This window comes from Centrocercus urophasianus, unplaced genomic scaffold (genome assembly GCF_019232065.1).
Source record: "Centrocercus urophasianus isolate 14NV4802_14NV808 unplaced genomic scaffold, USGS_Curo_1.0 seq_18, whole genome shotgun sequence".
Taxonomy (NCBI): domain Eukaryota; kingdom Metazoa; phylum Chordata; class Aves; order Galliformes; family Phasianidae; genus Centrocercus; species Centrocercus urophasianus.
Window position 1 is genome coordinate 4345092 of NW_024884733.1, and position 24337 is coordinate 4369428.

The 24337-nt window shown below is 46.9% G+C and overlaps 3 protein-coding genes across 12 annotated transcripts in view; 2 read left to right on the forward strand and 1 right to left on the reverse strand.

Moving 5' to 3' along the window:
• Positions 1-892: 892 nt before the first annotated feature.
• On the reverse strand, positions 893-10197 carry LOC122160953 (torsin-1A-interacting protein 2-like). 2 transcript variants are annotated; one of them, XM_042819980.1, is made up of 6 exons: positions 8519-10197; positions 7897-8091; positions 5781-6095; positions 5313-5633; positions 4767-4931; positions 893-4088 (listed from the first exon to the last, which is right to left on the reverse strand). In XM_042819980.1, exons 2-6 carry the CDS (start codon positions 7928-7930, stop codon positions 3328-3330), a joined length of 1596 nt encoding a protein of 531 aa, XP_042675914.1. In that variant the 5' UTR covers positions 7931-8091; positions 8519-10197; the 3' UTR covers positions 893-3327. The 2 variants fall into 2 exon arrangements, with proteins under 2 accessions (XP_042675914.1, XP_042675915.1); XM_042819981.1 differs by having other exon boundaries at positions 4833-4931; positions 8519-10195.
• A 165-nt stretch (positions 10198-10362) lies between these two features.
• Positions 10363-17095, forward strand: LOC122161027 (torsin-1A-interacting protein 1-like). Of its 2 annotated transcripts, XM_042820096.1 has the most exons (6): positions 10363-10526; positions 10669-10737; positions 11441-11560; positions 12070-12126; positions 13495-13554; positions 14590-17095. In XM_042820096.1, the coding sequence occupies exons 1-6, from the start codon at positions 10412-10414 to the stop codon at positions 15387-15389; spliced, it is 1221 nt and encodes a 406-aa protein (XP_042676030.1). In that variant the 5' UTR covers positions 10363-10411; the 3' UTR covers positions 15390-17095. The 2 variants fall into 2 exon arrangements, with proteins under 2 accessions (XP_042676030.1, XP_042676032.1); XM_042820098.1 differs by lacking the exon at positions 10669-10737 and having other exon boundaries at positions 10365-10526.
• A 4559-nt stretch (positions 17096-21654) lies between these two features.
• The window catches only part of CEP350 (centrosomal protein 350), a 70811-nt gene continuing 68128 nt past the window's right edge, over positions 21655-24337 (forward strand). For 7 of the 8 annotated variants that reach the window (XM_042819090.1, XM_042819094.1, XM_042819095.1 and 4 more), the window contains exon 1: positions 21655-21734. The gene's annotated coding sequence lies outside the window, so the exon portion shown is untranslated. Of the gene's footprint in view, positions 21735-22377; positions 22552-24337 lie in introns of those variants that run through there. The other variant, XM_042819092.1, reaches the window with a different exon arrangement.

Sequence of the window (24337 nt, forward strand, 5' to 3'; positions counted from 1 at the left end):
AGTCGTCGAGCACTTTGCTGCAGCACATCCTTCCCTGCAAAATTAGTGCTGCGGGGACACCTTCCGCCCTCTGCTTCCCTTCAAAAAACACGGCTGAGTTCCTGCTCTGCATGGGGCTCAGTGCAAGGACAGACCCGGAACCTCCCACCCTGCAAACCCAGATAGATCCTCGTGTCCTGCAACCTCTCGGCACTGACGCATCCAAAGCGACTCCAGGGTGCAGGAGGGAGGTTTGGGGAGCTTGCAGGGGGCTCTCGCTCAATGTGCATCGAAGGTCATTTCTCTGTGTGCAGAGGACACATGCCACAACAAGCACAGCATCTGAGGGGGGGAACATACAAAACCAATGCTCTCCTCCAGCCAGAGCTGCTCTGGGAGCCCAGCAGGAGTTTGGCTGTTCTGGGAGACTTCTGAATTCAGAGGCGAGACCAAAAAAATGCTCTCTGTTTAGGCCAGGGCTGAGCGAGATAATTCAGCACAAATGTTAAAATGAGGATGTGCAGAGGTGTTGTGAAATTCTGTGGAACAGACTAATTTTTTTTTCCTCCACGAATACAGTGTTGAAATGAGAAATATTTGGTTTCTCAAATATTTCTGCTGCCAGTGGGTTTCAGTTTCAGTATTACAATGGAGTGTTTTGCAAACCCCAGCATGTTTCAGCTGGAGTTGCATTTAGCAGCTGGGTTGAGCTGAGGCATTCCTCTATGGGTTTGTTCTTAGTTTTGGGCTTAGCTAAAAAGCTGCCTATGTTTGTCCCAAACAATTGAGAGAAGTATTCACTTTGTTTGCAGAATTACAGACGTGACCTAAATAAATCATTATCCAATATGATCAGCTCTTCTGCTTTATGAAACAAGCTAGAGAAAAGAACAGAATACAGTAAGGCTCAGCCTCACTTTGCTGCTCTCTTTCACGATCTCATTTATTTTTAAATAGAAGTCTTGTTTCAGAAGCAAGCAGGGTTTTTTTTGTTTGTTTGTTTTGTTTTTTCTTTTGGTCTTTAAAAGGTCATAAAAATGTATCTGTATTAGAACAGCTTTGCTGGATGATGCTTACAGCGAGGTACCCAAGCAGCATGAAGTTGCCACTGCATACCCTGACTATGCATTATTCACACGGTATATAAAACTGGTATTGAGATAACTTTAAAATACAGATTTCTCTCAAAATATGAACACGATTAATGCTTCACCAGTTCTTACATCAGCGCCAATACTTAACCATGAAGAGCAGAAACAGTGTTTTTTGTTACCAAAGTAGTGGACAACAATAAAAATGAGGAAGAGGAGGAAGCACCCAGCATCTTGCCTGTATCTTGTATAAAATCACGCCTAGAGCTGCTCTGCTGATGCTGGGCTGTAGCACGTCTAGTTGTGTTTGGCATGGTAAAAACCTCTGCAACAGGATGCTTCATGTGTAATCCTTGGCCAACGCTGCAAGGGTAACTCAGCTCCCTGTTGGCCATGGGGGATAAACATCAGTAAGTCTGGGGTAGTGGATAAAGTGCTGCAGCACTCCTGGATCTCATCTTCACGTGACCAGCATTGTAAAGAAATCAAATGTCTGCTCTTTGGTTCAAATTGCATCCCTTTCCTCTTCCCTCTCTTTGTCCCTTCCTCCAAGTCAATGGCCACAGAATCTCCCAGGAGAGGCAAGGCACGTGGTGGGAGGACAGAAGATTCAGGTGGTGATTTCAGGCACTGGGTGGATGGCTGAGCCATCAGTGGAGCAGATCAGCAAGACACCATAGTCCAGCACAGGGGTCTGGAGCACTTGGGTGGACTGCTTGTATAAACAGCATACTGTCCTTGATTTGTGTCTTGCTCAGGTGTAGTTTCTGCCTCTGCAAGGCTTCAGTCTCTGTTGTCCATACAAAAGCAAGACATGCTTTGCTCCAGCTGCTCCGTCTCCAGTAGCCATGATTGTAGGCACAAGGGGCTGACACCTGGGGCTGGCTGCTAGGTTACAATAGATACTTCAACCTGTGCTTGCCCCCAGGTGTTCCCTGAGTTAGCAGCTCTGCCCCAGCACTCCTGCAGCAATTCAGTGTGTAGGAGGACCATGTAGGAGACTGTACAGGACCTGGATTTCTCTTCTTGGGGTGCAGAGGAGGCATGGTAAGAATCCATCCTCTTAGTTAAGGATTTGGGGTGTTAATGCCATAGGTTTTGTTCTTTACCACTTAGTATCAGTCTGCTCCTCGTTGCTCTGACTTTAGCCAGAGTATCACCTGCCTGGCAGGAAGGCAAATGTACCTTTGGTGGCAAGGACCTGGTGTGCTGCCTCACATGGCTTGAAATAAGTGTCAGTATTATCATCTACATTCATCAATAAAAGCTGGGGAGAGGCAGGCAGAACAAGGGAAAGCAAGGCAGGGAACTGCTGGTCTGCAAACACTCTCAATCTCCATGAAGGGGGCTTTTCCAGGGGCCCTGGAAAGGCCATGGAATGGCTCATGGAGGTATTTTGTCAGCTTGCTCTTGTCCCGACCCTGAGGGCTCCCCTCTGTGCAGGCAAATGATGTAGAAACACTTCTGATGGCTTCCATCAGATCTGGGTGAAAAGGAATCATGTAGGACCAAAGCTGATGCATCTGCCCAAAGAGATTCTTGTAGCCTTGTGGTGGTAAATGGATCAAGAGTGAACTTTTTAAGAGGTAGCATTAAGTTAAACTATATTATTCATTCCTTTGCCTCGGGGCTTCACACCATCAGAGTGACAACAAAGTGTTTTGTGTTTCCTTGTTCTCTGCTTTCAGAATGGTCACTCCATTCCCTGTTTTGTGTAGTGTTTAAATGCTGATAGCTTAACATTTTTTGTCATTGGTGTTTGAGGAATTCCTGGACTGCAGATTTGTTTGCACATTCTGAATTTAGGATCTGGTCTTTAGGTGTGAATCAGTCAGTGGAGATGTACCAGGACTGGCTGGTCAAACTCTTGGGTAGCAAATCTATTTTCTTTTTGAAGCATGACTTCCAAATGTTGGGTTTAGTGAGTTTTACCTTGCTTTGTTCTACTTCCTGCAACATGCAGTTTTTCCTTCCTGCATCCCCGCATTGCAACGTGCTCCTGTGCAATTAGCAGTCTAAAATATCATCTTTTCCCACCTGTCAGAAGGAAGCATATAGTCTATTATTATCTTCAGTTGGCCAGGAGGCCTGGATCAGTTTTTACCTGTTGAACTCTTCCAGGAAGGTACAGGAAAAAAAACACCTGTAGAGAATTCTACACAGCACTGGTGTTAAACAAAGTGAGTTCTTCATTCATTTTTGTCTCCACTTGCTCTGAGGCTGGCTTTCCAACCCTTTCTGGGGCTCTGGCAAGCCCTTAGGGTTTGGTGTGGCAGCCCCACTTCTCGATGTTCTGCACTGGGTGGATCGGTAGGACCAGGTGGGAGATGCGGCTCCACAGCCCGCTCAGTTTGTCAGAGTCCATGTGGTCATAGGAGCTGGGAGTCCTAGCACTGGTGAACTTGGCCCAGAGGAAGTCACGAACCTTCTCTTCCACCTGTTGGAGTCTGATGTGGGTCTCGAGCATCTCCTCCTCCAGCAGCACGGTCAGCAGCAGGGCCACATCCTTAAAAGCAGCGCTCTCGTGGTCACAGTACTTGTAGAAGATGAGGGTGGCACCCGCTGGCAGCAGCTCAAAGCGGTGTATCACCGCAGCACGGTCCCCAGCCTGGAAAGCTGAGCTGAGCTCTGAGTCCACCTCCAGCTTGGCCTGGTCGCTCTGGAGCCCGGATTTATCCTTGCCATCGATCTGCACTGTGCTGGCACGCAGGGCGGCAGAATAGGTGTCAGCTACACGGGTGCTAAGGCATCGCAAGGTCCGCTCGCCTTTGCGGGCGGCTGTGAAGATGATGATGGCTGGCTGCGTGTGCTGGGATGTGTTGAGGTGCTTCTGCAGGAACTTGCGACTGCGAAGCCACAGGTCGGGACTCTGCCCTGGAAACCTGTCCTGTAGCTGGTTGAACTGGGACAGGAAGGCCTCCACCGTGGGGTTCCTGGGGGCTGGCTGGGATTTGGCGGTTGGGTTGCCGAAGCAGAATATGCAGAAGCCAAGAAATACGAGGCCCAGAATGACAAGTCCTGCTCAACAGGGAAGAGATGCAAACAGGGAAGTCAGTCCCAAGCAACTCATGGCAACCCGCTCTTTATACCTTCCTTGACCTTCCCTGCTAGGATAAGAAAATGGTTCTGGTTGGCTCTCTCTGGGGTCTCAGGAATAGTGAAGAAACCACTTGCTCCATACTATAGAACCCATGCTACTTCACACCACCTGGTGGGGCTACAGCTCCACAGACAAGGGCAAGGCTACAGCCTCCCGGCTGCAAGGCAGAACACCAACTGAAATTATAGCAGCCTACAAACTTTCTTCTCTTACCCCACTTCATCTGTTTTCTTTAGGGTTCATGACCATTTGGAGCACCTGCCTCCACAAATGGAGGTGGCTGATCCAGCTAAGCTATTGTGTTTGCTGCCTTCCTCCTAGCTATGCTGGGTGAACAAGGACTACCCTGGTGTCCAGAAAGGAGATCAGTGGGGCTCAGATACTGCTGGTGTTCCCAGGATCTCTTTCTGCCAGGAGAAATGCACGGTACAGATTGGGTCAAACTGGGCTTCTCTTTAAGGGCATGGATTGCTTTTTTTATTTGTGACCTGTTTCCCCCAAGTCTGTAGTATCTGCTGAGCAATTGTTCCCTCAAACCTTCAGAAAAGACTGTGAAGGGTCATGAGAGAGAAGAAGAGTTAAATGTGCTTCATTACTTGTTCCTGGAGGATCGGGGCCTTCTGGTCGATGAGTAATGCACAAGGGAAGCTCCTTTTCCTCACCTTTCACTAAGAGGGACTCTGTAGGTTTCTCCTGTTCTGTGTTTTGAGCACTGATGTTCTGCAAGCAGCGCTGAGCCTCTGGTTGTGGGGCTGCATGTCCTACAGTGAGAGAAATACATTTTCTATTTGCTGTTGAGAGAACAGCTCAATTGGGTAGTTACGAGAAATGCAACAAATCATCCTGGAACTCCCAGCTGTGGGAAAGAGTTAAAGTTAATGCTGCTTTGGGAAGTCTTGTCTCTCTTTGCTTTTTGGGCAGGAAAAGAAGAAAGTTTCATGCTTTTGAAAAGAGAACAGAAGCAAAGGGGAAAGAGACAAAGAGGAGCCAGTGAACTTTGTGCTGAGTAGAAATACCTTCTTTCTTGCTTGACTCCAAAAGAATTGACAACAGGCACTAGGAATCTCACTGTATTCCAGCACCTAAGCAAAGCAAAGGCATGTGCACGATCGAGCAGCAGCAGTGTGCAACCACCAGCTCACCTTTAGTCCCATGCCTGCTCCTTAACATGCCTGAGTAGTCACTCTCCAGTGTCACTTGCTCTGTGTGCTCTCCTGCCTCCTGGTCTAGGAGAGGAGCGCTGGTGCTCTCCTGCACCGAGAGGCCCTTGGTGACATCTTCTGGGGCGTTCAGATCTGAATGTGTCATTTTGCTGTCAGAGCTCAATGACTTGCTTCTTGATAAAGCATCTTCCTCTGCTGTGTCAGAGCTTTCACATTGCCTGCTTGTCTCCTGGTCCTCCTGGGCTTCCTGGAGGCCGTGGTTGTGTCCTGCACAGTCCATTTCATTTTGCATCAGCCTGGCTGTAAGGAATGAAATTCACAGACCTATGCTTAGTTTCTTTCAGCATAAGAAACGAGTATTTTTTCTCCTGTTCTGCCCCCTCTAGGGAAAGGCTCTGTTTCTCAGCATTTTGGAAATGCAGTACACACAGATGGGGAGAGACTCACCTCTGTCCAACTCATTTTCTTCCTGAGATCTTTCTGATGCATCATTTTTTGTCTCCCCAGATTCTTCCAGTGATACTTCAGTTTTCTGAGGAACTTGAGTCTCCTGAGGAGACTCCACTGTGGGGCTATCTAACTCTGTCAGAGCCACCTCTTCCCCATGAGCAGCTGGTGGCTTACACACTAAAGTGTCCTCCTCTGGTTTGCAGGAGGTCTCAGGCCATGTGCTGGTCACTTGGTGCTCAGGAGATTCTTGGGGAGGTTCTTGGTATACAGGATGCTTGGCTGTGCTCTCCACCTCCTCCTGGGCTGGCCCAGCTGTTGAGATCAGAGTTCACGAGCTCAGTTAGCCATGCAGGAGATAAGAACATCCAGCGCTTTACTACCACCCTACTAAAACTCCCAGTTCTTGCATTTCAGATACATCTACACAAGCTGCTCTGGGGGAGAATTTACCATGGCCAGCCATCATCACCAGTGAATCACAGTGCCTTATGTTTACACAGAGTACTCCATTGTTTTGGCTGTAGTGGTAGCCACACAATGAGCAGTCACTTTCAGAGATGCAATCCTCTATCTGTCCTTTGATCTGTCCAACACCAGAAACTTGAAGCACTTTTAATGCTCAGATCTTACCAGCAGTGTGCGGTGGGTTGGCCTTGATGCAGCTGGGCGCCTGGGTTAACTAAAAGTTGGAATACACATAGTTTGAGATAGAGACACTTAAATAAGTGAAGGATGGGGATTGGGGGTCCTAAGTGATGCAAGGGCAATCACTCACTTTCTCACACAAGCAGGCTGATGACTGGAGAGTCTCCAGATAATGGCTACTTTGGAAATCAACCCCATCCCACCTTTTTCTTCCCGTTACCCCAGCTGTATTGTTCAGCATGACATTACTGTGCATGAAACATCCCTTCAGCTAATTTGGGCCCATCTCAGCCTACTTCTTGGGAGAAAGAGAAAACCTTGAGCCTGTACAAGCGCTGTTCCGCAGCAGTCAAAACACTGTTTTGTTATCAATGTTTTTCACTTGTGGACTTGTGGTTAAAGAAAAACACAGCACTCTAGAGGCCGCTTTGCTGAAAGGTAAGTCTATCTTAGGCAGACCTTGTGCACACCATTCTATGGGGGTGGCAGTCCCTTCATTACATGGAGGGTATGTTACCACTTCTTCCCCAGAAAGTGGTTTTTCCTAGCCTAGTAAACTAAGATAATAGACTCAAACCATTTCTAAGGCTGTTGTTCAATACTGGTCATAACAGTTATGGTGGTGTCTGCACAATAGCTGCCTTGGAAGCCAACCCTAGATTATAGATAGCATCAAGCTATCACTGAAATGCTCCGGTGCAAGAGAAGATACCAGAGAATGGGAGCACATGGTAGGAACTGAAATGCAAGGAGCCAAGAAGTATCCTGCTATTCAAGTTGGGTACAAGAAGTGTACCTTGCCCTGCCTCCTCTGTAGGTTTTACGTCCCTAGGTGGTGGAAAACTGTCTTATTATTTAATGCCTATCAATTTTTGGCTTCTGGGCTGTGCAGAGTTTGGATCTGCGGATCAAGAGCCCGCACTTGAGCTGAACCATCTCATCCCTACCTGGTAGATACAACCTTGTGAAGACTCACTTCTTCACTGGAAGCATATTTGTTGTAAACTCTGAAATTCCTTCTGCAGGTGCACTTAAGATACATTTGTGCAGCAGAACCTCCTCCTCCTTGATTGGTAACCCAAGGGAAGTGACTCTGTCACTGCCACCTACTGTGCACAGCAGTACCAGTGGGAGCTGCTCTACCTGATTACACTGGGCTGTTGGCCCAGAGGTGTTCTCTCTGCACACTGCATTACAAAGCAATTTCCCATGACAAAGCACTGGGATACCAGGAAGAAAGCTCTCCCAGCCTGAACTCTGTCTTCGGCCCTTCTTGAGTTGCATCCCAAACACAAAGTCTAAGCCTATTGCTGATAGGAATACAAAACTGAAAGTAACCTGCTACAACGTTGCCTGGAGAAGAGTGGATTTTTCTTAGCTTTTTTCGGTTTCCGTTTCCATGTTAGTGTTGAAGTCCTTTTGCAATGGGATTTTCCCAGGAAGTGGAGCAAGCATAGATTTCACTTACCTCCGGGCAGACCCATACTTGAATTCTCTTCCATTTCTTTTCTCCCTTGGAATCCCAGCACTGTTTTGCTTCACTTTCTCCTTTGCTTGTCCAGGGACTCGTCTCCCCCCTGGTGGGGTGACTGAACAAGTCCTACCCCCGGCAGGGCCACCATCCCGCCTCGGCCTCAGGAACTGCAGCTGAATGCCTGTAGACCTGATAAGAGCAAACACAGCCGCAGTGATTCATGGTGGAAGGGGAGGCTCCTCCCTCTCCTCGAAGTTAATTTCGTTGCAGGAAAATGAGTGCATGTAACCGTTACGGTATGCCATGAACTCACAGTGTGCAGTGCTGCCAGCCAACCAGTGACAGGCAGTGTGGAAAACTCATTAGAAACTTTCCCTGCCGAAGATGAGTTCAAGCAGACCAAAGATCTTGATTCCCAGCTGGAGGGGCATCTTCCCTCCCCCCCTATCCCCCTTCCAGGCTGCCTCTGTAGCTCAGTTTTCTTGCTACTGCAAGAATTAGGAGTGCATGGGTGCAGAGTGTGGCTCTCTCAGCCTGGCTCCTGTCCCTCCCCTCCCGGCGCTGTTCCGCTTGCAGAATAAGGAAGTATAAAGATGACGTGCCTTCGGACACTTACCAGGCAGGGCTGGAGCCTGTCAGGGAGGCAACTAGAAGCAGCGAGGTGGTCAGCAATGGCTTTGGGGCTTGCCTTTGCCCTGGGGCTGGCTGAAGAGTCCTTTCCCTGAATACACTCTGAATCCTCCGCTGTGGGTGCAAAGGTGAACCCTGCCCTTCCTCACGCGCCCGGGTAGGCTGCTGGGAGCTGTAGTTTTCCTCCTTCCTCTCCAACGTGGCCACCTCTTCCCCAAGAAGCAACATCTCTGTCAGCAGGGCTGTTTGCTGGAGCATTCCATGTTAACCTTCAGGGCTGTATTTCTGAATACTGGATTTCTGTGCTGTAGGTTTAAATATGTTTGAGCAATGCTTTTTGACAAAACGATAATACATGTTGCTGTGCCTACATGGGATAGATATGTTCCATCTTTTCTACCCCCTGCCCCAGGACCTATTTCATAGGAACTGGTGACATGGGAACATCACACCAAGGCAAAGGTATCAGTGCAAGGGCAAGATGCTGCAGCCCCCCAGATCAGGCTACAACCTGTGCACAAACACCCTCAATACAGCCCAATACCAAATGGCTGAAACAAAGCACGAGGAACAGCAACTGGAGTGGTGCTGCTATAAAGCTGAGGCTGTGTCTGGAGCTCTTCAGTTTGGAGAGCAGAAGTCTGGTGGAGCTGTTGTTCACCAAACCCTTTGTTGCCAGAACTTTAGACACCTACGCACCAGACAGTAGGTCAAGTTCAAAGGAGTTAAAGAAATAACATTTTTAATTCTGTGTACAGGAGATCTTCAGTCCTTATTGGCACTCGGGCAATGAAGGCAGAGTGTGAGAAAGGATCAAACTTATTTCTGGTCACCAGGTTCATAAACAGGCAGTGCAGGACTTGGCGGAGTTGTACTTCGCAATGGAAGGTGTCACTAAGGTGAACAAAACCTGTTCCATGTTCTGCTCTTTGTGCTCCCACACCCAGAGCTGGAGTATGAGGGACATACAAGGGTCTGGATGGGATGGAGATCTCTCTCTTCGTGGCAGCAAATACAGTGCTGTGCTTTATAGAGTAATTGATTTTTTCATTGCTTCTATTAGCAGATTTGGCTTTTATCCTGAGCCCTGATTCTTATTTTTCCTTGTATCTTCTCCCCTTGTCCTGCTGAGAAGCAGGACTGAGAGAGTGTCTGGATATACACCTAGTGACCAGGCTAGGCTAGCCCACTAAGGGATGTTAAAGCCAGAAGGGGACCTGTGTGCCATTCTGTTTGCATTCCTCTGGTTGGGAACAGCCAGCGGATGCCCTGCTCCCCCTCCTGCAGCAAAGCAGGCAGCAGCTCCCTCTGTTAACCACAAAGACTCTGTAGGTGCAGGGGACAGAGTCCATCTCCCTTCTAGACAGACTCGGCAAATTCTTTTGTCGTGAACAATCTCTCACCGGATGCAGCAGAGGGCTGTAAAAACAGGAAGAACGGCAAAGCGTAAAGGAAAAAGCCTAAGTGACTTATCTACAGCGAGCTGCGCTCCCCGCGATGCTCTGTTATGCAAGAATCCAAGGTCAGAATCTGCATAGAACATCATCTCCCCCAGGGTTGTGCTCTTGGGTGCCATCCATCTCGCACCCTGGCCAAAGGTAAAGAACAGCATGATGGACACAGCGGACAGGAGCTGCAGAGCTCCGTTAAGGTCGCAGCGTTCCCCCCCGTCCATCCGCCCAACCCCGCGCCCGCCACTTCCGCGTCACGTCGGGCATGGCCGGAAATAAAGGCGGCGCAGTGCGCGCCCCATGTGCTGTCCCACGTGACGCGGAAGCGGCGGGCGCGGAGCTCTCCCCGCCTCGGGAAGTGAGGTTGGCGGAGCCGCCTCCGCCGCGGGAAGGCGGCAGCTTCGGTGCAGCGCGCAGCAGAGGACGGGATGATGGGGGACGGCGAGGAGCAGGCTCCGCCGCACGCTCCGGAGCTGAAGCACAGGCGGAAGAGCCCCCGTTTCGCGGCCGAGGCCGAGCCCGACTCCGGTGGGGCGCCGGAGGGTGAGCGGCGCGGGCGGGCGTAGCGCAGTGGATCTTGCGGTTTAGGGCGCGGTGGGGCGGCGCGGAATGGGGCGGGCGGGCGGATTGGGGAAGCGGGCGGAGAGTTTTGATAACGGAGTCAAGAAGCGGAATCTCGTTGCAGGAGGCGAGCCGTCCTTCGGCAGCCCGGGCAGCCTCACCCGGCCCCCGATCCGCGCCTGCAGGGCGGCAGGTGAGTCCCGGCCCTGCTGCTCCGCTGCTCCCCTGCCCCCGAGTTCGGTCGCCCGCTGAGCTGAAGCATCCTGGGTGGGATGGCAGGAAGGCGGTGGCATCGCGTAGTGCCATGCTGCGGCTGTTGTTTGGCAGCCTTAAACATGGCTTCATCTTTTCAAACCTCTTTTTTTTCCTGCGAGCACCTCTTTTGGCTGGTCAGCCGGCCCTGACCTTTGCTTTGCAGCTTCTGCCACCTTACTGGACTTTATTCTTTCTGTTGGCAGTGCTAAGTTGGGTTTTGGCCTCTCAGTGGCTGCGGGGTTGGACAAACATTGATGGTGTGGGTTGATGCCTGAGAGCTCCCTGAGGGGTTCAGTGAGGGATGTGGGTGCCCTGGAGAGAAGCAGCATGTGGTGTTATGCTCTGAACTGATTTTAAGCCAAAAGCTCTTTTAAAAAAAAAAAAAAAATCAAAATAAATCTGTGTGGCAGCATGGAATCCTCTGCAAACACAGCTGTCCAATGTGCCATAAGCTTTTCAATTCTTAGTTGCTTTTTGGTGTCAAGAAAGTAACCCTTGGGAGATCGTAACCAGAAAAACACAAACGTAGTTCATATACATTCTAAAACTGTATCTTGTCCATTGTTTTTGTGATGTTATGAGCACCAGTCATACTGAGATTATATCAGGCCTCTTTTTATCTCTCTTTTCTTACCCAACAGGTGGCTCTTCAGCTTCCTTCCTTCCAGAGAGCCCAGCAAAGGAAAAAGTGAATGATTATGATGTAACTGAGCACAAGTATTCAGCAGGGGATCAGCCTAATGTTTATACACCACTGAAAGGTAACAGCGCTAGTTTTGTCCATGCCTTTCTTGTGATGTAATAAATGATTGCTTAATTGTACTCAAATGATACTGAAGGAGGAGTTGAGCTGAAACCTGAATGGACGAAGATGTTTAAAATGTTGTTTTGGGAGGGGGATCTGGTGGAGCTGGTAGCTAACTGCTTGAAGAATCAGGGAGTGGCTTGAAATTCATTTAATCAGTAATTGTTTAATCACCCGGCTAAATTCGCTGCTTGTGGGAGAAGCCTGAAAGCAGTTGTGAGCGCAGACTGACAAAAGATGGGTGTGAACCAAGTGGCAGGCCCTTCCTGTTAGATGTGGTAGCTTTCTTCCTTTACAGAGGGGTCTGAGAGGCTCATGTGAGTAGTTTGGCAGTACGCTGTGTACTCCTTCCCTGATAAGCTCTGAAGAAGTCATTGCAAGATTGAAACACGTGTTGGAAACGTCTTACTGTTGTAAACTCGGATGCAGTCACAGTTTCATTTATAATTTTTGCTTTGGTTTCAGAAAGTAAGGATGACTTCTTTGAGAAAACTCAAGAGCACCATTCTACAAAATCACAGAGTAAGTGGAAAAATAGATTCCAAGTCCTTCCCTGTAAATACGAGAATGCTACAGAATATTTTCCTTTCTTCTGCTAGTATTTTTCTTGTGCCTTTTAACTCTTTGTCTGGGAGGGGTCAAAGAGGCAGGCCCACATGGAAGCTGGAGAAGCTGCTCTGTTCCAGAGCTTGACTTTTCTGTTTTATCAGTTATTCAACTTGCTCACCCAACAGAAAATGACCCCTCCCCCCTCACTTTTTTTTGATTTTTGGCTGAGCTGGGTTGACTCATGGGGCAGTCACTAAGTGCAGAGCACTGAGCAGGAGTATTGTGGGGTTGAGGGAAAGAACACAACCTTCACTCTCAGTGATCAGTGGATCAGGATGTACACAAGTCACCTTCCTCTGTAAGCCTTCCTGGGGTAACGGAGGCCTGCTGTGGTTTGAACTAGCTGTCTGATAAAGAGGAACAGCTTTCTTCTGTGCTGGCCAACTTAAGCCTGTTCATCTAATGACCAATTCCCTGTTACGGATTTTTGTGCTTTTGGATGAGAGATGGGGTTTTCCAGTGGTTTGCTTGCTTGTTTTCTTTGTGTGTGTGTTGGTTGATGTTTGTTGGCTTTTTCTCTTGGGAGAGTGCTCGACAGGGTCTGCCTGTGTCCTGTTGAGGGTGTCAGAGAGTTGCAGAACAGAGTTGCTCATTTAGTCATTCAAGCACTGGCTTAAACCAGAACTGCTTTTAGCACCCACTGTCATTACACTCATACAGAAGCAAGGCTGTTGCGTTTATTTTGGTGTTCTTGAAGTAACCACTGCAGGGTGTGTTTGTTCAGTTTATTCTCAGTAGTGTCATTGACAGTATCTGGATTTGGTTATATGTTACTAAAGAGCCTTCAGCTTTGAAACCAGTTGCTTTAGCTTTCAAGGAGCCAGAAATTCTCACATCTTCTTAATTAACAGACTAAATGGAGAAAACATGCTGACCTATAATTGCACTGTATTCATGCAGGTCTTGGGAAAGTTGCTCATAACACTCTTTGATGGATAATGTCTCTAGTATTTTGCTGTCCGAACCCATTCAAATCAATAGGCTAATAGTATATTTTAAGTTGAAGCCCCAGCAGTTATTGGTGCACAATATGGGGCCGTGATCTGATTGAGATAACAGGCCTGCATTACAACCTGCATTGAAGTTACTGGCACCATGCCAACTTGCTATTGTTAATTAAACAGAAATTAGATTTGGAGAAGGAAATGTGACCCTTCCTAGGTGTTGCAGGTTTCTGGAGCATGCATATCCCTAGTTACAGTAAGACTGTAAGCCCTCTCTCCACTGGAAGGTTGGCTATGCTTGTATATTTTTCTCATGTTCCTTTCTTAATCTTGACAGGCAGAAGTAAATTCCGAGATCGGCCCAGCACAGGGAAGCAGTCACAGCACTTGGCCAAAAGTAAGACTTCTGCTTTCACTTCTATTTCTTACGTGCATTATTTTAAGCACTCGCTGGCTTGCTCAAACTGAGCAAGAACTGACAGAACCAATGCCTTGCTCACTAGGGCGTGTGTTTTCAGTACTGAAGAAGGGAAGAGTCTTGTGTGATGTATGGGAAGTGTTTTCACCACTATTTGAACATCTTCCATTTGTACTGTCTACAAGGTTTGCCCTGCAATTAAAATTGAGGCAGACCTAGTGGTGGTATTATTTAATAGCTGTTGTGTTGCTGTCCTGCTGAAGGTTAGGACATTAAAAAGACAAAACACAAAAAAACCCCACAAAATCCCCGACAATGTAGTGTAAGTTCTTTGTTGCCAGAGAACTTGGTCTGTTTTATTATGGGTTTTTCTGGGGACAGAATCAAGCCTTATGCTTTGCAGTAGGTCAAACACGTGTTAGTTTAGCTGTTTTAATTTGCAACCAAAACCAAGTTTCTGATGTTCACTGTGCTCTGTGCGCTGTTTGCTGTGTGTCTTCTTTGTGAAGCTGGTTGAGAATGCGTTCGCTGGAATATTGAGAACCTGTGTTTGAGATACAAATAATGCATGTTTATACTTAAGAAGACTGGGGAGAAACAGCAACGGAAATTGTTCTGGTACTGCCAGATTTTCTATCAGGTTCTTTCTACAGAAACTAAATGGAGGAACAAGTTTAACCTTTGTGAGCTTTGCCACTTTAAACTGAGTTTGGATTTGGTTGAAGGCAGGGTGGAGCTTTCAGCTCCTTTTTCAGAAGAATGTCCAGTGTCTTGGTTATTTTGAAGCATTTTCAGATTAACTTGTAATGAGGACGTGTTATGTTGCTGAAGAAGTGAGGATTTCACAACACTACTTTTAACCTGAAAAATGAAATTGGGAAGGTTCTCTTTTAAACTAGAACATTTTTATTTTCCACTACTGTACCACTAGCTTAAGAGTGAAATCAGTTAATTAACTTCTGCTGTATTTTCTTTCTTTCTCTTTTTGTTGTTGTTTGCTCCTCTTTTCTATAGAGGATGGATCACAGAATGGATTTTGCAAGGGATGGACTTTGTTATTTGTTCTGTTAATTAGTATCTCATTGTTTGCCTTCCTGTGGATTAAAATACAAAGCCTTCCAGATGCAACTTTGTCAAGTAGAAATACTCAAATTCTACAAGCATTTCGGGCCCGGATGAAGAAACTCAGAAATACATACCAAAGTCAGGACCCCAGTCTGTGGAAGAGAACCCATGTGTTCCTTGAGAAGCACCTGAATACTTCCCACCTGCACCTGGAGCCAGCCATCTTACTGTTCACAGCTGGTCGAGAAGCTGAGAAAGCGCTGAGGTGTCTTAGTGATGAGATTGCCAATGCTTTTGCATTCTCCCAGAATGCCACTACAATCAAAATTAACGGGGCAGACAAAGCCGTATTGGACAGTGATGTTGTTAAGCTGGAGGTGGATGATGAGCTCAGCTCAGGGTTCAGACAAGGCAAGAAGGTAGCAGTGGTGCATCGTTTTGAGCTGCTGCCTGCAGGCTCCACCCTGATCTTCTACAAGTACTGTGACCATGAAAATGCAGCATTCAAGGATGTGGCTCTTCTGCTGACGGTTCTCCTGGATGAGCAGTCGCTGAGAAGAAGCCTCACCTTGCAAGAAGTTGAGGAGAAGGTGCGGGATTTCCTTCGGACCAAGTTCACTAGTTCTGATGTTCCTGGTTCTTTTAACAGCATAGATACAGATAAGCTGAGTGGATTGTGGAGCCGTATCTCTCATCTTGTCTTGCCTGTTTGGCCTGAAAAGAGCTTCTCTATGGAGGGATGCACATAACAGGCTTTAGAGTGGCCTTTGGAAAGGAAGGAGACAGAAAATGTGGTGTCATGGCTGAACAGGGAAGAACTGTGGCTGTTGAGCTCAGACACACACAGTTTCTGCGCAAAGAAACTTCATCAGGTGGCAGGGTTGCTAGAGTAGCTGGGACTGGGACTCTGAACAAAACCTGCAGAAGGCAAGCAAGGAACTTGCTAGTTTTTGGTAAGTTGCCTTCAGTAACTTACTCAGGTTTGGTGTCTTGGAATTAGAAGCAAGTGTGTGCCACTGCAGAGCCACTCATCTGCTTGTGAAGTTGTCTTGTTGGCTTTGCTCTGAAGAGCCTTTTCTGCTGGCAGGTAAAGCTAGAATCACGTGTGATAAGGTAACAAGACAAACTATCACCTTCAATGGACAGAATTTACCTTTCTTGTAATACATTAGCAATGATAAAGTGACATGAATCCATATAATCATAGCATAAATGTCAGCTATCTCTGGAGACTTCTTGAAATGACAGAATTGCTTGAGAGATTTGTGACTTGCAGAGAATCTTTCAGCAAGCATTTCTTCCTCAAATTTCTTCATACTCTGACCAGTTTGGAGAGTGAGAAAAGCTGATGTACAAAGTATTACCTTGATGCTGGTAGTAAATGTTAGTTAAATGATTCCTCAGCCCCTCTTTGCATCACTGCTTCAGAAGTTCTGCAACTCTTTAAATTTGGGGAGAATTGAGGAAAAATGTCTACCATGTATGTACTAAATGTTACATCTCCTTTTCAAATAAAACCTTAGCAAGACATAATTATTTCTCACCTTAAGAAGATCATTATTTTTGCATTAAGAGAGTGTATTTATTTGTGGTACCTTGTAAACTAGAAAACAAATCTTTTTTTCATGTCTGTGTATAACCTGGCGCTTGCTGTATAAGCTTTTAGTGAAGAACAGATTTGCAAGGCATGTTTTTAAAACACATTTTTAAGAGTGCCTCCTGCCAAGAATCCCTCATACCAGACTAAAAAGATGTGTCTTTCTGTTGTAAATATTTTTTGTATTAAAAAAAAAAAAAAAAAAAAAGTGAATTGCAGCACTTCCATTTCATTACTATTAGTGATGCTGCTGAACCATTGGTCTACACGTATTCAGTGTTGAGTACAAAGGAATGTGTGAATACTGCTCTCAAATTAACAGGTCATTTTCTTTAACAGCTGAGAGCTTAGTGGTTCTTGGGCCCATCCTTTACTCACAAGTCCCTTGAGCTGTCATGTTGTCAAGGAGAACGTCTTGGAAATGCTGGAACGTCTGGCTTCTTGTGCAAGCACAGATTTGGGGTGTAATGTGGGATTGAGCAAAATCACCTGAAGTGTGTAAAAGAGAAGTGTATAAAAGAGTGCAGTTGGAGAGACACAGCTGTGGTTGTTTGAGCCAGCGGTGGAGTTGTGTTTACCACTGAGAGCCAGCACTGGATACCAGTTCTTCTTTTAATGAGAAGAAATACAAACTGTAAAAAGACATGGAAGTGCTGCTGTTCTGTGTTTAAGAGTAGCTCAGGAAGAAAAAGGTGGCATTTACATTTTGAACATTTCACTGGACAAATGCTTCTTTTTAAAGAAAAAAACAAACTGTGACTTATTTCTGAGTGTATCCTGATAGTAATCTACTTGTATGTTATTGTAAACTACTTCAGTAATCATTAAAAAATAAATCTACTTGTTTTATAAACATCATGAGATTTGCCTATTGAATGTTACGTGGTCAGAATTCCTTGTTCATGTATTTAAGACTGTTCCCTTTACCTTTGACCAGATACAGATGCCTAAAATAAAACCTTCTGCAAAATTTAGGAGCTCCAAGAAACTTGAGTGGAGTGATGGCTATTGGGATGCAGATGTATGTATTTGATAGTATCTGGGCTGCTCCCCGACTGGGCACAACTCAGGAAATTGTAATAGCTCTGGATTTTCTCATGCTTGGTGTCCTTGTGCTGTTTCTCAGTTCTGATTCAAAGTTAGCATATGGTTCACTTGTTTCATTTGTCTGATATCAGTCAGATGACTGAAGGGATGATTCCATTGTTGGCCCATTTCTGGCTGCACATTCCTGTACCTCTGCTGTGCCAAGTTAGTGTGCTGTGACCAGGCCTGAGGGACAGGTCTGAACTGAAAGCCAACTTGGGGGGGGGAAAAAAAAAGGATAAACTCAGCAGACTGAGCCATGCCACAATGGTGGGAGATTCACACTGTTATTACTAATAAAACACGTGTGATTCAGTTTCTTTTTTCTAAAGCTGTCTCCCATGAGATGAAAGGGCTGTGTTCTACTATTTCAAGACCAAATAGGAAGGTGTCTTGAAGCTAAAGACTTAACGTTCTACTTAGTGTTGTGTCAGACAATAATTGTGGGGTTTTTTGTTAATTGCAAGAAAAGTGAGGTGTACTTCCAAATCTACAGTGTGCTGCTTAGTCTGGAAAAATAAATTAAAAGCAAAATGCTATACACAGCCCATTCTGGAGGAGTGGAAGGGCTGGAATTAGAAGGCTTCCTACTGCTGAAGAAGTAAGTCCAGTTTGTGGCTTTGTCCTTTAAAGGCTCTTATCAAGTATCCATAGGTACTTAATGCAGATCTTAAGTAACTTCTCCTGGGCCAGAGTTGAAGAATAGTATGTCTGTTGCTCACAGGCAGCTGATTGTTACCCTCCATGTCTTATTTCATCGCCTGCAGTAAACTGAGCCTGTTGATGTTTCTGAAACTTTGGCTTCTTCCAGAGAAATGTCATTTGTGAAGCTGCCTCTCCCTAATAGTCAACAGCAAATTAAATAGACTGTGATAGTGAAGATGTGGTTATAGACAGCGAAGAGCCTAGGCCTAGGCTGGAAAGGGAATGATTTATGTTCTGTAGACCTAGATTATATAAACTTTGGGTAAAATGTGATTCTAGAGGAGCAGGACCAGTCAAACCAATTTGCAAACAGCACACTTCAGAACACTTATTTTCCATAATGCTGTAAAATGGGAGTGCTGGAAAATGGGAGTGAGGCACACAGGAATGAGAAACTCAATTTTGCTCCAGCAGGGTTCTTATCCCGGTGCAAACTGCTCCTGATGCAAGCATACAAGTGCCAGGAAGCTGGTGACAGTGCCCTGTAGGTAGCCAGAGCATTCAGAAAGTAGAATGTGGGCCGCCTTCTGCAACTCCTGCTGTCGCCTTCATGCATCTAGAGGAAGGCAATACCTGTTTTGCCTTGAGCAGTGCATGGTTTAAAAGGGACTTAGAGCAATGCACTGCCTCATCTGTTTTTACCTTGTCTCTCACACCCTGCTTTCAGTCACGCTGAGCAGAGGAATTCTGAACAGTTTTTCCCCACAAATTAAGAAAAAAAATCATGGATTCAATATTCTTTTTTGAAAGATGTGTTTGTTTAGAACTGATAATCAAATCAGCTCAAACTGGGTGCAGAAGGCAAGGTGAGCTCCCCATTAAGGTAGACTTACAAGTACTTGCTGTGTAGAGCAGAGCTACACTCAATAGCTATTATGTACTTGGAAAAAAAAATCTGGCTTTAGAGATGCACAACAACATGTGAACAATTTGCCAGATTCTGTGCTAAGACCCTGTAGCCCAGCTGGAAAACTGAGAACAAATCTGAAGTGATGTGTAGTGAGCCCTTCTGTTTTCTAAGCACAAATCACACGGGGAACAATTTTTCATGCTGCTGTAAGACAAACTGCAAAATTGTACCAGTATATAGAAAGAAAATGGGGAGGGGAAGTTTCCTGTGGTTCTCACAGCTGTCCTGTGTCCTGTTTTATTGTCAGTGCCTGACAGTTGGATTTATAATGGAGAGCCTGGAAGACCTCATACCACATTCAACAGGTGGAAGCACCCTTCCCCAAATTCTTCTCTGGCTCTTGGGAGCCATGCCAGTCAAAGAAAGCAGGGAGGGAGGCTGGGAGGGGGGGGAACTACTAGCAGCTCTTTTGGCTGCAATAGCCAGCTGCCCCTTTTCTAATTTTAGAAGGGGCGTGCAATAGTAGTATGGAGTGGAAAACTTTCCAAACCTCTCTCTTAAAGCTGCAATAACAAAGTTAGTGTAAGATGAGATTGTGGCTGTTTAGCCCTGACTTACTGTATCCATCCACCACTTCCAGCGCCTGGGGAGTGCTCGCAGCAGTGTCTCCATTGCTTCACAGTGTAACAAGCAGTTCATCAAACTGAATTGGGATGAGAGTCTTTCCTTTTCTCCCAGCTGCAGCTGTTTGCAGGTAAACGGCCTCCTTATTTCTAATCTTGGAGAATTTCACAAGGGGACTGCATGTGTTGTGAGTTTCTCTCTTGTTTCTTTTAGCACAAGACCTGCCTGTCAGAGCTTTATGCCCATTGGTAGGGAGTTTTAAAAACGTAATGCAAAGTTTTATGATTAAGTTCCACGGATAAAGAGAATAAATAGAAGCTGTACAGAAGCAAAAAATGCAGTAGACAAACAATGCCTTATAATTTTGACTGGCTGAAAAATTATTTTCATGTTTGAGAAAATTCTAATGCAATTCCCTGTTTGCCTGAAAATGAAAAGGAGCCTGAAACTAGATGAACTGCTTCCAAGCAGAAATGAGAAGCTAAGTTTAAAAGCATAATTAAAAAGGTAATGCATTACAAAAGTGCTGAATAATTTAACTAGGCTGCCAAGGCAGCAATATTAATGACTGAATTTAAGCAAACACCAGGTGATGATGGAGAATGGAATAATGCAATTTCCCTTCTCTGTGATCAGGGCTCTCATATGCTGCAGTAATATCGCCCGCATTGACTGAAGTTGTCATTAGTACAAAGAGTCTTCTGCATTTAGAAGGTGCAGGTTTGTTCTTTTAGGACTTGGGAGGGAATGAGGCACTCCCTACCACTTTTTCCCATCAGAGCTGTGCCTGTCTTTTTGTCCAATTATTTCTGTCTCTTATCTGGAGAAAAACACAAAAAACATTTTCCACTGCCATCTCAAGCTTACCTCTTGTTTCAAAGGAGGTATGCTTACTCTGGAAAATACACTCTGTAATTAGACTGTGTATGTAAAGGAGCCAAATTAAGGCTCAATGGGTACCCTGTAATTGTGACATGATTAAGTTCTGAGTTGCTCAAGCTCTGCAGCTGCAATGGTCTCAGCATTCGGGCTGCTTTCCCGTGTTGTTCCCATACTGGAATTTTTATATGCAGGACATTTGCCATTCACAAGAAGAGGGGTTATGTAAAAATAGTTTAATCCTTAAGGAAAAAAATATCCCCAGTAATTTCAGTGCTCCTTTAGGGGCTATGGAAGATAGCACTCCACCCCCGTGCTCCCCCAAGAAATTTGGCATCTGTAATCAAGCCATCACACTAATTACTGGAAACCGGAGTCTGGCGAGGCTGCAGACAGGCCCTCAAGGAGACGTTCCCAAAATAACCAGAGGAATAATTTCTTTCTTTTTTTTTTTTTTTTTCCTATTCTAATGACTTTCCTTCTTCAATGGAAATAATTCTGCTGCAGCCAGATAACATCTCAGACCTATTTGTGAAATGTGGGTTAACTGTTAAATTTGGAAACAGGGAGTTCGGCATTCAGAGCTGCTTTCATTTTGGGAGAAAAAAAAAAAAAAAAAAAAAAAAAAAAAAAAAAAAAAAGCGTGATTTTTATGAAGATGGTGCCCCAGTTTGGGCTGCAGCCCAAAGGAACACGGCGGCAGTTAACATGACAAAGTGCCGTTCTTGCATCAAACCCGAGGCATCGAGCCCTGCCGCTCTGCACGAACCGGCACGGAAAGAATACAAGCCGTGAGGGACGCGCTGGAAAAAAGCCCTTCACGGCGCTGAGAGCACAGCAGCCCCGCCACAGGGCCGCCTCGCCCCGCCCGCAGCCAGGCGCCGTCTCGCCCCGGGCCAGGCGCGGCGCTGCGTGGGCTCTGCGGGCACCATGAAAGCGGCAGTGCCGAGCAGGCGCCGCCCTTGGTCCGTCCCCCGGCTCGGCCCGGGCTCCAGCCGAGATAGGAGCGGAGCCGCTCGCCGGACCCGGTGCGAGCCGGGAGTGGGACGGCCGGGCCGAGCCGCAAACGACATGGCGCCGAGGTAAGGAGCGGCGCGCAGCGACGGGACGCCGCCATCTTGGGGAGGTCGCGGCGCGCCGGTTCTCGCGAGACTTGGCGGGTGCTCCCGCCCTGCCCCGCGCCGCTGCCGCCGCCGTTCCGTGTCAGTCGTTGTCCGGTAATGGCGGCGGGCCGGCGCCGCTGAGGGAGCGCGCGTCGGCGGGCTGCGGAGCCGAGCTCGGGACGCACACTCTCTGCTTTCGCGGGATGCCCCGGGACCCGGGCGGTGGGCGGCGAGGAACCGCCGCCACCAGGTGAGCCGGGAGCGGCCCAGGCCCGGCTGCGCTGCCGGCCGCGTCCCGCTGCGGGGCCGGGCGGTGCGGCGGCTGTCAGCGGGCCGGGCTCCCTTGGACATCGCTGTTTCCCTCTTTCTTACGTCGATGTGCCTGGGGCGGTGAAGGGAGGGACGGGGTAGGGTATCTGTGGCGTCGCTGGTTGTCGCTTTGCATGGGGAAACGCCGGACGCGGGTTTTCTTCCCGAGCCTCCCGCTGCCCCGTTTGCTGCTGGCAGCCCCGGCCCTGCCAGGTCCGTCGCAGCGCTCAGCGCCCTTAACCGACCGCCTCCGGCTCCGTCTCCGCTGACAGCCGCTCCGACGAGCTGTGACCGCATCGTGCCGTTCGGCTGGGCGTTCGGGGCTTTGTGATGATGTGACTGAGGCTTTTTCTTCTGTGGATGTGGTTTGCTGAGCTGTAAGACCCGCTGTCGGTGTCTGGCATAGTTTGGCTGCAAGCCGTATCACGGCAACCGGGCGTCTCCTAGCACATCGCGTGCCTGCCATCGAAACTGCCGCTCCGGGATAGCCCTGCCGCTTGATGCGTGCTTCTGTGCCTCGTAGCTGAAAGCACACGGCCTCACCAGCAAGCCCTGTGTTTGGTCCTTCACAGGGCTGCCCGGCAGACACCTGAAAGCTGGCTCGGTAGTCCATTGCTACCAAAAGCACAGCACAGAACTGCAGCCAGCACGCGCTGCTACATTACAGGAGTTCAGATCTGCTGTCCTGCCTGGCTGCATGGCCAGCCTGCTGTGCTCGCTGCTCCTCATCGTTCCGGTTGCTACAGCAGCTTCATTAGGTAATGCTTCAGATAATTAACTACAACCGAGGGTGTGGCCACGCTAACAGTGTTGAAGGCTTCAGTTTCTGCCTGTGACGCTACCTTAGAACAAAGGTGTGCTGCATCTGCTGGCTGCAGCAACTGAGTTTGTGCACCAGTGACACATTTCTGCAGGGAGCCGGGGTGCTGTGGGAGCTGCACAGCTGTTGGTTCAGGTCTTCTGGTACAGCCCCTAGGTGTGGCAGGTTGCTGAAAAAACAAAGTGATGTGTAACTACAAAATCACATTTGCACAAACTTATATCGCTAAGCCAATGTGCAGCCCTGTTTTATCACTGTAACGCTGGGCAAGACTTTATGAATATAAACAATCCCAATGTGGACAGCATCTTTCAAGCCTTGGAATAATTCTGGCAGTGATTTGTGCCACCGCGATAAAAGCATCTGTTGAGAACTAAATAAGTGGATAAGAGTTATTTATAAGTTTATTTAAGAGTATTTATTAGAATTGCAACTGTAAAGAATCAACTTGTGATGGCTCGGGTATGATATGCTTTTTGGCTTTTTCTTGCACTCCTCTACCTATTGGTTTCTACTGGACTGGGTACTCTGTGTTTGACAGCTGAGCATCAAGCTGTTGACGTGGTAATTCTCCTTGGATTTGAGTGCTCAGTTGAGACTGTAGTCCTGTGTATCTTTTAAGTTAGGCACGTGTTTGGTATGAGCTGAAGTCTAGAGTGTTAGTGCACATAGATCTGTATTTTCCAGTATTATATTCACAGCAGGTAAGCAAAACTGCCCATGGTAAGGTGAGTAAGTGTGATGTTTTGCTGATGCTTCTCTTTTGCCTCTGACCCACGCTGGCACTGACCGTGTGGCAGTTTGCTCCAGTTTGCTGAGCTGGTGGAGAACCAACAGAAAAAAAGAATGATGTTCTGTAGGGTTAGTGAGTTGACTTGGCTTAGTGAGCAATTGGACAAGCATTGCAGCTATCATAGGAGAGCAGCATCATTTGATAGGGAGGAATATATCTGTTCTTTCCTCAGTGCCAAGTTGCTAAATGTGCTCCATGTACCTTATAAACTCACGGTAAGAATAGGACTTCTTTTTATCAGTGCAGCAGCATTGTTTGAAACATGCTACCAAAGTACTCAGTAATGCAATTTGTGCTTTTCAGTATAGGTGGTGTTAGTGAGAACCAGCGCAGCAGTGTAATCATGACGGGAGAAGTTGAGTGTAGAGAGAAAGCTTTCCTAGTATCTCAGGCACGTGGCTGGATCGGAATGTCTGAATGCAAGAATTATCTGTAGATGTAAGTGCCTGGAACAGATATGTGTATCATTGTGCTAATGATGTAATAGGCTTTCATGGACTGCTCTATTGAGAATAAAATTACTTGTATGCGTAGCTGAGAAACCTTTCTCAATATACTGCAGAAAGAATAGAGCAAGTAGATGAAAGAATCAGTTCTACGAGGTCATTCTTACTGAATGCTGAAAGAAATTGTCTGTGTTGTAAGAATAGCCTCACCAAATGGTTATCTGTGGCAAAAAGTGTATCTGTTCCAAAAGTGTTACATTTGTTAATAGGAAAATGCATCAGGTGGAATTGTTCTATCTCATCAGAAAATCCGGATTTAATGCTTTAGGCACTTGGAGCATTTAATGGGACAGCACAGTAATTTTTTAAATACAAGAGAATATTTTATTGTTTTCTATCTAGTGCAAGAAAAAGATCTCAGCAGGGTCCTGGTACCAGTCTTTGCTGGTTACTGGCCTTTCCAAGGCGGGACGTGCTGAAGGACT

What these genes read in the sequence shown, in the direction of transcription:
- LOC122160953 (XM_042819980.1), bottom strand. Translation starts at nt 7,930, where the DNA reads ATGGAAGAGAATTCAAGTATGGGTCTGCCCGGAG. An exon ending in AAGTATGGGTCTGCCCGGAG is followed by an intron (nt 6,096 to 7,896) that starts GTAAGTGAAATC and finishes TGATCTCAACAG; the next exon opens with CTGGGCCAGCCCAGGAGGAG. An exon ending in CCCCGATCCTCCAGGAACAA is followed by an intron (nt 4,089 to 4,766) that starts GTAATGAAGCAC and finishes CCTGTTGAGCAG; the next exon opens with GACTTGTCATTCTGGGCCTC.
- LOC122161027 (XM_042820096.1), top strand. Translation starts at nt 10,412, where the DNA reads ATGATGGGGGACGGCGAGGAGCAGGCTCCGCCGCACGCTCCGGAGCTG. An exon ending in CCATTCTACAAAATCACAGA is followed by an intron (nt 12,127 to 13,494) that starts GTAAGTGGAAAA and finishes TAATCTTGACAG; the next exon opens with GCAGAAGTAAATTCCGAGAT. An exon ending in GTCACAGCACTTGGCCAAAA is followed by an intron (nt 13,555 to 14,589) that starts GTAAGACTTCTG and finishes TCTTTTCTATAG; the next exon opens with AGGATGGATCACAGAATGGA.